Source organism: Ooceraea biroi, chromosome 11 (genome assembly GCF_003672135.1).
Source record: "Ooceraea biroi isolate clonal line C1 chromosome 11, Obir_v5.4, whole genome shotgun sequence".
Classification (NCBI taxonomy): Eukaryota; Metazoa; Arthropoda; class Insecta; order Hymenoptera; family Formicidae; genus Ooceraea; species Ooceraea biroi.
The window spans coordinates 6,449,081-6,466,311 of record NC_039516.1 but is presented as its reverse complement, the minus strand read 5'-3'; the positions used below and the strand labels follow the sequence as shown (position 1 = coordinate 6,466,311).

The 17,231-nt window shown below is 53.4% G+C and overlaps 1 protein-coding gene across 3 annotated transcripts in view; it reads right to left on the bottom strand.

Annotated features, from left to right (window-relative positions):
- The window catches only part of LOC105275845 (3-phosphoinositide-dependent protein kinase 1), a 293,477-nt gene that overhangs the window by 4,596 nt on the left and 271,650 nt on the right, over positions 1–17,231 (bottom strand). The window contains exons 1-3 of one of the 3 annotated variants that reach the window (XM_011332986.3): positions 10,802–11,314; positions 1,565–1,810; positions 9–1,439 (exon numbers count right to left, since the gene is read on the bottom strand). In XM_011332986.3, coding sequence (XP_011331288.1) covers positions 9–1,439; positions 1,565–1,741 — 1,608 coding nt within the window. In that variant the 5' untranslated portion in view covers positions 1,742–1,810; positions 10,802–11,314. Of the gene's footprint in view, positions 1–8; positions 1,440–1,564; positions 1,811–10,801; positions 11,315–17,231 lie in introns of those variants that run through there. The other 2 variants (XM_011332984.3, XM_011332985.3) reach the window with 2 other exon arrangements.

The following is a 17,231-nucleotide window of genomic DNA, read 5'->3' as shown; positions in this document are numbered from 1 at the left end:
AAACTTACTGAACCTACCGTGTGGACGAAGAAGATTTTGAAGTTCTTCGGCTCGACCCTCAGCTCGGGACTCCAGGGTATCTCGCCCTTGAGCACCATGTTGATGGGATCGACGTAGTACAAGTGCGGTCCGTTAGTGAGCAGGAGCATCCTCCGCCTAGCGAACAGGCCCTTCCTCTTATTGACGAAGCCCTGTTTCAGTATGAGATTGCCCTCGACGAAGGTGTTCCATTGATTCGTAGAGTGCTGTTTCTCCAGCCGGGTCCTCATCTGCTCCGGCATGACGTCGGCGATGTTGGAGCCGCCGGGCTTGTTGGTCCGCCTCCTCAATTTATCCGCCGAGGTTGCGGAGGTGGTCCTGCTGACGGGCGCGCTGACAGCGCGCCGATCCGTGCCGGTGGTGGTGGTGGTGGTAGTGACGTTGCTGGCGTCGTCGTCCTCATCGGTGTCCTCGCCGATGCCCAGCCCGAGAAGCCTGGTGAGCTGCTTATCATCGAGACCGGGTTCAAGATTGTCAGGCACCCGGTACTGCGACCTAAGTTCTTCGTGCTCCGACGTGCCGGGCAAGTACGGATAGATCTGCGGCGGTGTCTGCTCGTGAAGGGTCTCGAAATCGACGCCCTCGTAGAGGCGATGCGCCCGGATGCTGGGATAGCCAGCACCGTGCTCGTCCTGGGCGCCTAGCCGCTGCGTCGGGTTCAGCACCAAGAGCTGACTGACGAGCGACTTGGCCAGCTTGCTAAAACCGTCCGGTATCTCGTACTCGAGTTTCACGATCTTCTGGAATATCATGTACTCGCTCCTAGAACGGAATGGCGGCAGACCAGCGACCATCTGGTAGACGATGCAGCCCAGAGCCCAAAGATCGGACGCCCTGCTCGCCGTCTTCTCCGTCAGCAGCTCCGGTGACACGTACTGAGCGGTACCGACGAAGGAGCCCTTGCGTTCCCTGCGGTATTCTTCCTCATCCTTCCTCTCGGCGTCGTCCGAGGCGGGCACCTCCGTCAGCACCGGCTCCGGCTCGTCCTTGAGGATCTTGGCGCTGCCGAAGTCGGTGATGAGCACATGCATCTTCTCGTTCAGCAGAATATTCTCGGGCTTGAGGTCCCGATGAATGATTCCGAGCCCGTGCAGGTACTCAAGGCCGCGCAGGATCTCGGCCGAGTAAAACCTGGTGCACTCGATGTCGAACGAGCCCACTTTGTTGATGTAGGGTAGGAGCTCGCCGTGCTTAGCGTACGAGAGGACGAAGTATAGTCTCTCCACGTCCTGGAAGGTGCAAAACAGGCGCACGAACGAGTGTTCGGCGTCCGCGAGCATGTTTAACACCTCCTTCTCGCGCTTCACGTACTCGGTCTTCTTCTCCTTGATTATGTGACGCTTCTCGCACACCTTGATCGCGTACTCCTTGCTGGTGTGGATATCCTTCGCAAGATAAACCTGTGAAAACATGCGAAACATGCTCAATCTCACTATCGTCCACGTTTCATTGACTCCGAGTTTATCTATCCGCTTAAGTACAGCATCTTCACGGCGTCTATTTTGAAGGAAAGATAGAAACTTACGGTAGAGAAACTCCCTTCGCCGATCACCTTGCCAAAGATGAAGTCCTTTGGGGTACGCTTGTGCGTCGGTGGGTTGATGGTGTCGAGGGACGGGCTCGCGGTTGGCGGAACCCGGGGCGCCAGGGTGGTGGGCGGCGCCACCACGCTGTTAGTCACGTCGTTTGTCGGTGGAGACATTCTGGATACCGGCCCCTCCACCGTTACTGCCGGCTGTGGCGAAACGGTAAGCGCCTGGTTCGCCACACGCTGCAACCGAACAAAATGCATGACTTGTCAGGCGCACTGTCCGTGATCGTCTCTCGGCTTCGTCCGCCGCGTTCGATAGCGGACCCCACTGAATAACATCTACAGCCTTGTCGGCTGTAACTCTAACTTGCCCGATAACGTTAGTTGTAAACTCGAGATAACTCGCGCCCGGCAGAGTCAAAAGTCACGCGAGAGAGTGAAAATAACTCCTCGCTTCGTCGCCCCCTTAACAACGGTATTAATTCGAAATTGAGGTAGGTCTAACGTTCCCCGATTAGCCTCTCCCCCTACTCTCTTTCCCTCTCATTGAGCGAGTCGTCGAGCGAAAAGAAAACGAACGGCAGTCTAATAAAATTCGAGACGTTAAGACGACCATCCGCCCGCTCCCCCGGGCCCCTGACATACGTTTGCGGCGCTCTCATTATCCTTTCCGCTCCGGAAGACGCGAGAGACGCTCGCGCAGAGGAGGAGGCACGGACCTCCCGTGTCCGGCACTTAACTCCTCTCATCCGCCAACGGCCGTCCGGTACCAGGAAATCACGTACCGGAAGCGTGACGTCACCGCGGCCGGGCGGCACGTGGTCGCGTCGTGCGAGTCGGAATGACAACGGACGCGGAGAGACGCGCGAGAACGCGCCGCGCAAAAGCACAGGCCCACGCGCGCTGGAAGATCAAGGCTGCACGGGACCGAAGTACAAAGTTCACGAGGTTAATCGCGTGCTCGTGCGCGCGCGCCTTCATAGGCCGCTCGTTTCGCTATTTACATATATTTCTTTCACGGAAGACGCATGCCTCTTTTCGAAATGCAAATTACGTATCGATGGACGGGACCGAGAAGAATATTCTAATCGCCAGCACGGCTAGTCGAACGGTTGAATCGCTTTTGTATGCAGAGCGGCAAGAGTAACGGCCTGAGAATTTCGGGATGGTCCGCGAAGGGCACGGAGGGAGCCCGCGCGCGATTTCGCTTCCGTTAACAAGGTTGCAATATGCAAAATTGGCCGAGCGGGAACGGCGGTGAGCTGAGCGAGCGAGACGTTTTCCCCGGCGGAGATTTCCCTCGTTACAACGGGAGGAGATTATTGTTAGCCGGCGCTCTCGAGACTCGATGCGTAATTGCGACCCGTTTGCGAGGCACTCTCTTTTATATAATGCGCCGAACGAACCGGGGTGCTCTCTCACGCGCGCTCACCGGTTCTACCTCTCTTCCCGTAACGGAGGAAAAAAAAAGGTTGCAAGGGGATCGGTACTAGAGCGTAAAAGGCATTATAGCGCGATACAGGTTGAGCAATGGATGTACCGTCGCACCCGGTACCTGCCCGACGCTCGCAGGGGGTTGAAGGCGATTAAATACTCTCCACTGCGTTTCACCGGAGGTATGAAATTCAATGACGCGACACGGTCGAGGGGTGAAGCCGGACCCGCCGGCTCCCGTCGAGAGTGCGGCCGAGTATTTCCGCCCGAAGGCGATCACGGTCGCGCGTGGTTCCCGTGCGAGATAAATGTCCCTTTCGTGCGCACCTAATCTGCCCTCATTTCCGGCTCGAAAGACGATCGGGCTCTCTTCTTCCCGCTGTCATTATCATCGCGTTTCCGCCCCGAAAAACGTCCCCGCGCCGACAGTTTCGTGCACAAAGCGCCGCAACAGGTTTCCCGGCGTTCTCGATCGACAGGAAGCGGCGCGATCCTTCGTCCTGTCCTCCTCTCTTTCAAGAGACCTCGTCTCGACGAGCACAAGCATTAAAATCTAATCTCCGTGAGCTAGACTTTTCCAACCGCGATTCGAATTATGTATGTATGAGGTATTAATTAAGAGGAAAATCCCATTACCTCCGAATCGTCATTTACAAACACTTGTCGATAAACCAAAAGTTCCGAACGTTGCAAACTCGCCCATGTATCTTTGATTATATCCATATCATTAATCTCTGAGGATATCTTATCAGGATCAGATAATGACGGAATAATTATGTCTACTCTACTGGAAATCATGGCATGACGGATGGACGCGAAGCTGCGACTGGCGACGGCGTTATGCGCGGCTCGTTGAATTCTGCTTTACGATTATTTGCGACAGCTGTTCGACAAGGAGATACACTGTAGCGAATCTCTTTGAGCACGCGGCAACGGAATCAATATGCAGTAATAATCACAGGCGGCCAACTCGCACACGATATTATGCGATATTATGCGAGGCGACGTAATCGTAATTAGCTGCTCGTGGCGCAAAGCTGATTCCGATACGCCGCGGTGTTTTCGCAACTGTTGTCCCATTGCCGAGCGATTATCGCAGGCCGCGCCGAATGGTTTTGACGAGGATTGCATCAAGCGAGCAGCAGGACGATAAACGCGGCCGAGCGGGTGGGTCTTCTTATTTTCATGCGGGTTTTTCTTTCAGGCGGTGCACGGCCCGTCGTAATTTTCGGCGCGCGAACCTCTGGCAGGGTGACGTCGCCAATAAAAATAAACCGTAAAACCCCCCGCAAAAATCATAAAACCCGGGGCGGACGAGCGGATATGTCGCGCGAGAAACACGAACGTTGTTTGTATAACGGCCGCGCGCACGGGCGAATTAAGTTTTATCACTTCATCGAGCATTCGGCTTTTATGATTTCCCGGCTCCGCCGTAATGAAGCACTCTGCATCTGCGGGTAGGAGGGTGCAACGAGAGCAACGACGAAGACGACGACGACGACGACCAACGTGTTATATTCCGCTATCGAATGTTTTGCGAGTGAGAAGAGGAAAGGCGTTTGTTTAAATTGTAAAGCACCCTCCTGTCGAGTACCCTCTAAAGGCAACAATAGAATACAATGAAATATGCGGGAGAGAAAAGTGAGGAAATGAAAAACTGAAGGACGAATATCATAACTAACAAGGATTGAGGAAGCGAATGAAAAATTTGCGTCATGTTTTGAGAAAGCATCCCCTGCGCGGAACGAAGAGTGATCTCCGCAACGCGAAATGACGAAATATTAACTGCAGCAATCGAAAACGGAGTGTTGAAAAATCGCTGAGGATTAAAAGACAACAGTGGATACATTCTTGCTGATCTGCTGCGAGTAAACATGACGCCAAGCAACCTCTCAAAGGCATTAATTGACTCCGAAGAGCAAACTCGATAATAGTATAGAGTAATTCTAAAGGGAGGAATCGCGGCGCGAGCAAGTGGCGGATCAGCGACGGCGCGAACGAAAGAAATCTAATAAAAAGTATCCGTAAAAGGTCGTGTCGTACAAGTAATAACGGCGCGCGCGGGGGGAGGCGAGAAATAAAACGGGCGGGCGATAAAACGGGCCGGCGCGGCGGCGAAAAGCCGCAGGTACGGTAAATAGCGGCGAGATAGGAGCGATAAATACGCAACGCCCCAATTTCGTCCCACCCTCTTCCTCCCATCGTCGTCCATCGATCACTCTCACGGGAGGAAGAAGGGCGATGACGAGGTCGCAGGGGGAAGGGGAGGCATCGGTGTACTCGAGGACCGCGTGCGCGGTGCGCTCAATAGAGAACTAAGGTGATAAGAGCTATCGACGTCGTCGAAAATCCTAGCACCCGTAATTGATCGAGGAACACGACCGCCTTAAACAATCCGGCTTTTCTTAGGACGTCGGGTATTCTGAGAGCAATCTGTACTCTAAACTTATTTTGATCTTTCTTTTTTTAGTCTATTAACCCAAAAAGAAAGGAGGAGAACGAGCGCCAAACTGGCATGGGAGGGAGCAGAGATGAGGAGACCAGCTGACCCAGACTGATCACCGAGCCCGGGGGGTACGCGGCGGTGTATCGTCTTCGCGGAGGGCGAAAAGCGCGCCGCGCCGCGCCACGGCGGTGGGCCCTTCTTCTCTTTCCTTTCTTTATCTACCTTTTCTCGTTCTTCTTCCCAGGCCGGTTACGAGGCGGGCCCCACGGCGTCAACCATCCGTGTCAGGCCGTCGACCCCGCCGACGAGCGTTCGCCGCCCGAGAATCATCGGTCCTACTCGCTCGCTCTCGCGCTCTCTCTCTCTCTCTCTCTCTTTAGCTCTCGCATGCTCGCCTTGACTCGCCTTGCCCCGCTAGTTTATTTATTTGCTTATCTATTCCTCGCGACTTCCCCGGTCCCCGCGTGCCAACGACGACGACGACAACGGAGAGGTATAACCAACCACCGACACCAAATACCGGGCGCTCGCTCCGCAAACGCGCGGCGCCTCTCGCCTCGATTGTCAGATATCGAGACGAGGTGGGGATCCGCAGAAATAATCGATACGCGGGCGACAATAGAATGACCCGATGGAACATTTGCTTAGATCGCAGATAGCCGCGCGACCACGGCGGGAAAGGGCGAACCGAGATATTTGAAAAGCAATCGGCAATATTTGAATTTCGGTCGTGAGCAAAGCGCCCCCTCTTCCTCTTTCGCCAGAGGATCCGGTGGCTCAGGGTCCCGCAAAATTCGGTAACTGATATTTATAGAACAAATTCGTGGAGGCCGACGTGCAGGATTTAGAATCTCCCAAGGCTCCTAAGCAGAACATTTAGAATTCCCATAATTAAAGTTTACACTCAATCATAAGAATATATTTTAAATTATTATTATTATTATGGGAACAAGCTTCTCATTCCGAATGATAACGATCATTAATTAATGAAGTAGTACTTTCAATCTACAGATTCGCGATTTTCCATCGACAATCGGATGCTTCGCAGAGAAACATATTGAACGCGAAAATGGGGGTCGACAGAAGGATAACGTTCTATTTGAAGCTAGTATCGTCAAACGCTAGCTGTTACTGCTCTTACTGCTGTCCGCTTCGTGAAATTTCGCGATGAAAAGGTTAAAGACTATTCTTGGAGCGCGTCGATACGCGAATCTATTTCCGGCGACAAGAGTATAAAAGGCGTGCGAAAAAGGAACAGCGAGAGGAGAAAAGAGAGACAGAGAGAGATAGAAAGAAGAGGGAAACAACATAGACTTGCACACATACAAAATCGACCGTTTTCCGGTGCGCTCTTAGTATACCGCGCGAGTATGCGCTCGTTCTCTGGCGCATATCCGCTACGCGTCCTTAGGGGCCTCGTCCCAGGACGAAATAAACTATCTCCGCATATCTTCTCCACTCTCGCTGTATGCGTGTGTGAGTCTCTCTCTCTCTTTCTCTCTCACTCGCTGAATCACCCTGTACACACTACCACCAGCACTCAACGGCATTCCAACGGACATTCTAATTTTAGCCCCGCGCGCGTCCCCTCTCTCTTTCTCTCTCACACGTTCTCCTCTTCATCGTCCCTCCTCTCTCTCTTTCTCGTTGCCGTCTCTCCGTCTTACGGCGCTCCGTGTTCCCCATCGGTGCGCGGTTTCACTCTACCCTCCTCTCCCTTTCCCTTCGCGAGACGCGCGCGGGCGGAGGACGAAGGGAGGCTAAGGAGAGTGCGACGCTCTCTCTATATACCCGCCGCCGTCGCCTGCCGCCTCCTCCTCCTCCTCTCCCGCGTTCCTCTCTCGCGCGCGCGCACACGCCGCTACTCTCGTTTTTGCCGCTCTCGCAGGCAAGGGACTACGCCTATTGGCGCAGGCGGCCAGCACTTTTGCCCGTGAATGAGATGTTTTGCATTCGCAGACGCTGAGAAACGTGTCGCGAGCGAGCGAGCGAGCGCGGCTAAATTGGATCACGCGCCGCCGATGCAGACGAGTAAGAGCGCTCGCCGAGGAGAGAACGAGAAAGAACGGAATTGAATAGAGCACGGTTCGTTCGCGCGACGTTCCAGTAGGGCACCAGCCTACTCCTCGCCGAAGGATACGTCCACGATAGATAGATGCTCGTAGAGAACAAACGCGTATCGATGAGACTCGTAGAGAAGCGTACTACGCTCGGGAGAAACAACTCGGTACGCTCTCTCTTTCTCTTTCTCTTCGATTATGCGACTGGTCAATTAAGGCTCATTGAGCGCAGGATCAAAAGCGAGTGAAAATATTAATCAGCCACCGCGTTAAATGCATTTCCCAAGCGAAAATGAGAGTAGGAGTACGGAGTGTGTGGAAGCGCGAGAGCACAGTGATCTAATAGATAATAGAGAGTGAACTGTAAGGTATCAGGCAAAAATAAGCGATAAGTTGAGAATATGCCGCGTATGCGATAACGCACTGCAGTATTTCGTTAAGCGATTGTATCGATCCAGGTGTCGATCGCTTTGTCGATCAATTTGCAAATCTTCGACTCCCTAAGCTACATTGTATCATCCACATCGCCTGTTCAAGGTTTCATAATGTGGTAATTCACGATTGTATTAGGGTTATTATGCGTGAACGGCAGGTGAAAAGCGTAGTGAGATTAAAGTCCTAGCTACTCCAGGATATATGCAAGTTAGGAAGAGACTCTGGTGTCTACGCCGTGGAAGCACCTATTGTGTGCTGGGAGCTCGAATTTGGAACGAGGGGTCTCGACAGAGCAACAGTCGACCTGTAATAATGTATTTCGACTTTGTTGCGATCCGTCTCGAGAACAGACGAGGTGTTAGTCGTTCGAGAGGATCTTGTCTGTCCTTTTTCGGATCGGAAAACGGAAACGGATGTTATACCGTCGATGTAACGTTTTCCGATCGTGAGGGGGCGGAAAAATTGTCGAGCTCGACAATAACGTTTCTAATGGAGATATGTACCGTTATTGTCATGGTGGCAAGACAGCGTGCGTACGACATACGCACAGCTAGATTGGGCATTTGCGTGTCAACGGAACCGCAATTTGCGCGTCGAGTTACAAAATAATGACGTTATGTATGCTAATCAGATTCCAATTATAATTAATGCGCCAGCTATTTGTTTACCTCACTTGCGCAACAGTTGGAATATGTAATGGAGGAACATTTTCACTAAATCAAAAGTGTTGTAATCAGAAACAAGTTTCGAATTGTTCAAGTAGAGTTAGGCACACTCGACGGTATCGGTATCAGTTCCGTTACTACGCAAATACCCTAGACTAGATTTTTCCATTCGCATGCAACTGCTCCCGAAGTACAGGCTGCGCCGAGTTCCAAAGTGTACTCGTATTGCAGCTGGAGAGCAAAGTTTCGGGGTCGACGCATACGAGGGGTTTGCAGTCCAGGATGATGGTGGCCACCGCACGCGGATACGCGTGCATCACCATTTTCTCACGTCGCCATACATTAACGAGGATTATTATCTAACATGCTCGCGCACACCAGTCCAGTCCGTGCGTGTTGTTTGCATCGAAGTGTCGGAGGAGTTACACGACGAGCGAAGGCAAATAATTACGAGAGTACCGATATTTTCGGGCGCTCGCACAGTGCTCGCGGTGCCGTCTCTTTTCTGCTCCTCTTTTTCCCCCATTTTTCCCGCCCGCGAGTCAACGAGATAAAGCGCCATCGCGACGAAGATCGAGCTCCCGATGTCGCATCGAGATCTTTGTGGAGTGTTTGCTTTCGCATGTTACATCGTATAAACAGGCAGCCACGCACCAAACATGTTTTTCGGTCGGGGACATCCAACTAGACTCGGGGCGCTCGCTATACAGCGGCATTTTCTCATGTGCCGACGTGATGGAATCACTCGCGCGATTATCCGCGCTTCACGTGCACACTGACGACCTTACGCTCCAGCCTGTTTCCGTGTAACCTCACGGTTTCTTTTTTTTTATTGTTAGCCGAAGATGCGCCGCGCGCGCGACATTAGCGAATTAGCCTCGCGAGCGTCAAGCTCTTCCGGTTCGCGAATCACCGCGCCGCATGTTCTTCCCCTTTGTGACTCTGCTCCGATGTTTGCCGCAACGCCGTGTTATTTCTACCTTACGTCACACGTTGTTTACGAGCAGCCGTATCGGCTGCGGCTTAATTGACGGGTTTCGAAGTAATTCCGCGGAATAATATAAATAACTCGGCGCCAACGAACGAGACGAGAGATAGCCCGAGCGATGATATCAAGCAAATTCGCGTTCGCGAATCTGTTTAAAATTAACTGCGCGCTCGCGCGCAACTGTAAACAACTTTCGAGCCGAGTCGAGATTACGCGCTTACGGTTTTTGAGCCGACGGCGGCGGCGGCGGCGGTTGGCGAATTTATTTAAATTCGCAAGCGGGTGTGTAAATTATTCATGCCGCGAGGCGGTATATTAACCTTCTCTCTCTCTCTCTCTCTCCTTCTTTTTCTCTTCCCCTCGCTTCATCGTCTCGCCGTTATTTATTTTATCGAATCGCTCCTTCCCCTTTGTTCCAAAATCGCCGAGTCTCGTTCCTCCTCGGATTTCGCACGCCTCTCGAAGTATGCCGTAATCCGTGCGCGAGCACCGGACATCCACAACATATTTATTTATCGATCGATTTACATACGGGGCGTATTCTTGTTTGTTTTTTTGTCATCGACTGTAACGCGTCTCGAGTTACATTAATTAGCATCGTTCGCGGCCACGGGAAGGAGATCGGCTTCACGGCGGATCTACTTCCGACCTTCCTCCGAGTCGACTTGTCGCGAATGTGGTTTTCCGCGAGACGCCGCGAATTTTCCCGCCAAGCTCGCGTCGACCGCAGAGGCAACTGCAGAGGCTGATCTTCGCCTCGCGACGCCCAACGTCGACATCGTATTATCGTAAACAGCCTCGTCATGGTCGCCCGTCGACTTATCACGCGCGTTCCTCTACAATCCAGGAGCGTCTCTCCTCTCGCGACACACGTCTACTTGCCTCGGCATCTTCTACGCGATCTAATCGCCAGCAAGCGAATCTGGAGAGTATCAACACCTCCATGCGAATTGCGAGTGATTACGTTGATCGACGGACATTGCTTCTGACGCTCTCACTCGGAACACTCTCGCGATTTCCCGCACTATCTGCCGTCTACTCGACTAAGCATACACGTACACCACGAGATAATACGTGATGTTTGTTTGCCTAAATACCGGCGCGAACCGTGACGCGACCCTTCGATGCCGCCGCGAGACGGAGCGAGAAGGGAGCGGAAGCGAAAGAGGGCGGTTACGCGAGATTCGCGGGTCGATCTCTTACCTTGAATAGTTTCTTAAGCCTCCGGTAGCCGCGATGTAATCGCGACACGTACTGCTTGTTGGAATCCAGCTTGATTGATTAAAGCCACAGTTGCGGGAACGAAGATGAAGGACCGAAACCGAAATGAGACGGGGGTTGAAGACGGGGGTGGTGGAAGGACGACGTTTTGTTTTGGTCACAGGAAGAATGGATGCGGTAATAATGCAGGCGGGTGGTGGTGGTGGTGGTGTTGGCGGTGGTGGTGATGGTGGTGGTGTTGATGTTGGTGGTGCAATGCTCGGGAAGCGGATCTGTGTCGCTGTTGCTGTTGCGCGATCCGACTAGCGTCGCTGTCACGTCGCCGCGGTCGCCGATCACCGACTGCGTACTCCCGACGACAGTGTTGTCTCTCGCGAGTCTCAGTCGCGGATAGTACATATATATTGTTGTATATATGCATGCGCGGGAACCGAAGTGCACGAAAAACACGTCCGTGGCCGTTAAGAGCCGTTCGCTTACTGAACTCCGACGGTTGGCGTGCCCGGCTGCTAACCCGCGCTTTCTCCCCACCACTCGGGGCCGCCCGAGTTGGCGGCAATCTTCCCCGACGTCCCACCCGTGCTCCAACGCGTCCCCACCGCTGCGCGGGATCCGCATCCGGGAACACTGGTGGGGGCGTGATAGGGGAAATCCATCGACGGTGGGGACGGACCCTTCGCGCGACCGCGCGGTAATCTTACCGCGGATTGTAAAGCGCGCCTACCCCTGGCGGTCAAGTGCGAAAATTGCAACGAAAGCACCGAGACGCGCCTGATCGCTTCCCCGCCATTTCCCGCATTCCGCATCAGAGCTCGAAACCCGGCCGAACGCTGTGGCGCGGGCGGCGGCGGCGGCTGCAGGATCGGAATGTAGCGTGAATCTCGTGAATAACGCGAGATTAATGACCCCTCCTCAAAGAACAGTCGTGGCGAGGTAAGCGTACGAGATTCTCAGTCATGACACGACGTAGAGTGTCACTGTTCGATCATCGTCATTGCCGTTCAAGCCGAGCATCTCGTCCGTCGCGTTCGATATCATCGACGAGCGGCGTCGGCCGTTTGTCACCCGCCGTTGATCGCTCACCGACGACTTTACGTTGCGATTTCGATTGCGAGCGCCGCCGGAGGGGAAGGCTGGAACGCGCGCCCGAGTGGTGAGGGGTTCCGCGACGGTTTCGCGCCCAGCGGTTGGGGGTGACCAGGGGAAACCCCACGCACGGCGCATGCACCGTTCGCGCAGTTGGTGGGGTTCCTCAACCGACGACGGCGCCAGGATCAACCCTCCCCGCCTGCCCGCTTCTCTTTCCTGCGTCCGGCAGCGCGCGCGGCGGCTGGCTCCTCGTCGGTGCACTCTCGCCTTGGAAGGGAGTGCACTGATCACACGCGCGTCGGTAACTTCTCCCTCCCCCCCTCTCTCTTTCTCTCGTTCCCTCCTCCCGCTTCGATGTGTTTGTTTGTTTATAGTCGTGTTCTGGGAAATACCCGATACGAGTAACGGAGTCTCATACGCGCGCCATGCCGTGCCGTGCCGTGCCGCGCCGCGCTGCGCCGCTCGGTCGCCTGCATTCCCATTCTGGAATTGCATCCGGTCGCTTCTCGGATTCCTCCGAGACTTCGAAAAGCGACCGTGCCGTCCGCGTGCTGGTATGCGGGCTCCCTGGTTTCGGGAAAACCGAGGTTCCCGCCCTTTTTTTTCCCTCTTTGCTACCTGCACCGTTGGTGCCTTTCAGCTTTTCAGAGTCCCCGACGGGGAGTCAGTGACCCTCGGAATGCGCAGTATCCATGAATGAATGCAGGCGGGACCGATTATTCCGTCAACATCGGCCATTTGTCAGTCCGATTCCGAAAACTACAGATTACGGCGGTTAAAAGAGAGATACCGATATCAGGTCCCGTCGTGAAAAAAAGAGTTCCTGATACAACGGGAAAGGTCGTGGAAATCTCACGGAGCGTGTTCAAGAATCGCGCGTGTGCGCGCGCTCTACGTGTCCCAACACACGCTCCATTTGTCTACGTCCCGCGTAATCTCGCAGCCTGTGCATTTCCATATCCTGTATTCTACTCCGAAACTTTATATGAGCACATCCGCCCATATAATTTATTAATACGGGCGGAACGATCGAGCGCACGGTCGCGATCGTTGATCATCGACGATGTGGCGGCCGCGTTCCCCTCCGTAAATCTTCCTGACGCGCCGATAGATAACCCTCGCCGCGAGAGTCGTGCGGTCGACACGGGCAGACGCGCGTATAAGATCGATAGTGGCGTTGCGCGCGTTATCGGCTGCGTTTCTGGAAAGTAGTCCACCTGTAATCTGAGGAATGCACTGCGTCAGCGCCCGGCAATCCGCAGTGTACATACGCGCGCGTACGCGCACGTCTATCTGCGAATCGCACGGCAAATATTGTACAATGATGTTGCGTAATGACGCGTGGCGTGGCGTGGCGTGGCGTGGCGTGGCGTGGCATGGCGCCGCGCCGCGCCGCGTGACCCGCAAGAAAACGTTACGAGCGTGTGACGACGCGGCGATAACGCCCAAGACAATAATTAATTAGAGCAACGACGTCGACGACGACGACGATGACGCAGGATCTTTAAACGCTGTGGGAGGACAGCAGGATTTCCGACGCAGGACGTACAGACAGACATACGTAGGACATTTACGAATTTTTCTTGATCCTTGTGAGAAGTTGCTGAGAACGTTTGGACTTCGCTCGAATTACGAATGCGCCGCTTTATTTGCACGCGACGTCATATGCCCGATATGCCCCTAAACGAATATTTACGAATGCGTTTTAGATAGTGTCAAACAACAAACTTGAACTGCGCGGCCTATCTCTCGGTTTTCTTCCGACTGGGAATACCATTTATTTGTCGTTGTTTTCAACTTTTTATCTAGTTTTTATCTAGCTTTTAGAACGTGAACTGGAAGGTCGCGCGAGGGGGGAAAAATCCAGCTTGCGATATAGCTTGTCGAACATTTCCATGACAGAAGAGAGAAGGAAGAGACGAGAAAAGAAAGAGAGAGAGAGGGCTCTCTGCGATGCTGGCCGCGCATAACGATACATAACAACCAGCAATTATTCACCGAAGGGTATGATAATACCCTCTGATTCGTGGAAGAGTCAACAACAACACGGCAGATTCTCCCATGGACTTTGTCGCGCGTGAGGCGCGCGCGTTGCGTAAATAAGATATCGGCGCGTGAACATGAGCTTCGAGAACAATATTATTAAATGGACCGGTCAGCGAGGGATATATTAATCGAATCGCTGCATCACGCGCGCGCGCTCGCGCGACAAAGAGAGAGCGAGGGAGAAAGAGATACGATGTTGTCGGAACGCGAATCAATCGATGACCAGGACGCTGTTGCGACGTACATGATGGATCGACGGATCCAGCGTGTCCCATTCAGCTACCACGGGCATACGCACACATGCATACGATACCCAGTTATAAAATCCCGGAGCCCACATTGGCTTACCGACACGCCATCGACACGCAACGATATGCGCGAAAGATATATACGCCATGTGTCCATGACCGGTCCTGCCGAAAAACTTTCTAAGGACCGGAAGGAAAGAAGACAAAAGGAGGGCATCGTAAAGAAAACGCCGGGCGTTCGGCGTGGCCTTGAGAGAGGCCTCGCAAGAGATGAGGCTGTGCGGATTAAGGCGCGATCGGAGATCTCCCAAAAATAGCCTTACTGTTTTCATTATCGGAGCCGAGGCGAGCCAAGGAAATCAATGCTGACAAGGCCCGTCAACACGATATCAAGATGTTTTGAAAACAGGAGTACGATAAAATGCGACGTATAAATAACAACAGCGTAATCTCTCGCTCTCTTCATATCGCAGGGAGATTCGTTTGGGAACGTTACTCCGACAATATCATATTTCCCTCGAATTCCAGATATCTTTACGTCGTGGGAGAAATTCCCATGCGTGTGCGGCACCGACGATTTAATACACTTCGCCGTTCTCCCGGGAGGTTTCCACGGAATTCATCGTTCAGTCATCGAACTTTACGCTACCGTCATCGTCAATAGCCGGCCGTCGCCGTCGCCGGAACGGCCGGCTGTTGTCACAAGTCCGACGACGCCGGGGCGTTCAGAGAATTCCACGGCGGAAATTAGCGCGCGAAAATACGCTTTTGCGAAATCGCCAACGGCCGGCCGTTCTGGTATGTCAATGAACAGAAATCCTTGTTCCCCTTCGGACGATCCCCCGCGTCCTCCGTCGCGTTCCATCCCTCCCCCGTCGCCCTTTCTCTTTCTCTCGATCTCGGCTCTCTCGGCGAAGGCCGCTCGCAACTTTCAAATACGCGCGGCGCGGTGAGAACAGTCGAATCATTGTTTGCATGATCGCGTCGTTGTCGTCATCGTTGTTGTCGTTGCGTCGTCGTCGTCGTCGTCGTCGTCGGTCTCCCACCCCGGCGAGATAATGATGATAATGCAAACTCCGAAATTCGAGCGTGGAATATTTTCGCACGGCGCGCTGACGCGACAACAGCAGCTGGTCTCGAGATTGTTGCTCGGCGGCTCGACTAAAGGCGGCGATTCGGCGTGCGATTCTGAATCATCTGACGAAAATGATGCAGCAATAATATCCGCTTTTTCATTATTCCACGAAACCGGTACCACGCTCGTCTGCGGGACGGCAGAATGCACAGCGTGCATGTAAATAATTGGCGAACAGTGAAACTCGCGTCGTAACAGAACGATACACACAGAGTAAATCATACAAAAATATAGCGTCATTTATCTGATAATTAATAACGTATCATCTAAAAACATTTTAATCCAAGCAAAGTAATCAAGTACACGCGATATTAATAACGCGGACAATGTGCGCGATGATAACATATGGAGGAGCGGGAGAAATCGCCGCGGATCGGTTTACACGAATAGAACGGAAATAGGCCACGAAATTTCGGAATCGCAGATGACTCTCGTTCGCTTTCGATCCGCGCACGAGGAAACGAGCGGAGCTGCAAACACGCGCGGCAACTGCTGGACACGACGCGTCGCAATTAAGGATGTGCGGAATCGGGGTCGTGACTCGAGACTCTATCCTCGGCGCGACGACGGCGTGCCTCACAATGCGGAAGCGCGTATTTAGCGCACCCGGTGTATAAACGGACGGCGCGCGTCTTTTAGCGCAGCCACCACCGTGCGTCGGGGGCCTCTCGCTCGGATTTGCACGGCCGCTGCCAGAAAATCTACTGGAAAATCGGTCACGAGTGACTAATCCGGCCGGAATTCTCGTCCGTGCGCGCGCGATTGTTCCGCGGCGCACCAACTCGTGGGAATCGAATCGTCGGGATCGGATCCGAGCGGGAAACCCGCAGCCGGAAATGCATCGCGCGTTAACGAATCGCTCGCGCGGATGAAACGCGCCCGACCGTTTCCCTCATTCGGAATGTGATAAAAGGTGGGTTTCACAAATATACCAAGCGATCAGCTACAGCTGATGGTGATTCAATTATTAAGGCTATTAAGAGAACCAAGATACACGGTATTGGAGGCACAGCCTCCCGTTTGTTACACAAAGCGATGACCGCGCAAGAATAGATGTCAGGATAAATTTATAAAACACGTGGAACACGAGGACACATTCCGTGAGATGTTCGCGGATGTTAAACGAACGATCCCTGAATAGTCTTGGGGAACGAGTACACACAGCTATAAAGATACAGCTGCGCTTCTTCACAGAGGTCTAGTTACCGTCGCTGATTTATTGATGATAATTGTACGGTAATTTAATTCAAATGTGCGCGAATTCCGGAGGAAACCGCGGGAATTGAAATGGTCGAGGAGGCACCATAATTCTTTCAAACCCATCCCTCCCCCACACCCGCCGAAATTGGACTACGGTACGAGTGGCCGCGGCTGAGTGTGCGTGAGCTCATCATTATTCATTTATCAAGGCCAGTTTATTACGTTGGCGGACGACTACCGCCGTCTCCGCAGACGGAATAACGTACCGTGACTCTTTCTTAACCGCAACGTGAGCTCGAACGTGGCCGTACGGTGGTCGACCACCGGTGGCGAATGTGTCCGCGCAAGGTGCAACGTCACACACGCGCGCGCGCGTGCGCGCGAGTGTCATAATGATACGCGATAAAATTATCGCGACAATAACCACCTCGCCTTTGTTGGATCGTGCCGGGCCACGAAAGAGTGGCCGCCACGTACGAGTTAGCGCTAAATGAATGGCCAGCTAATTAATGGATGCGTGTGCGCGCGCGTGGAGCCGCTGCACGCGGAGCCGCACCGGTCGCAAATAAAGGAGCGTCGTCTACAAACAGCACCGAGGACGCAATTGTCATAATAATCGAAATTATGCCGGCATTGCGACGCGTACCCCAAGCGTACCCGTAGCGTCGTTGTGTGACTTGGCTCGCCTCCCCCC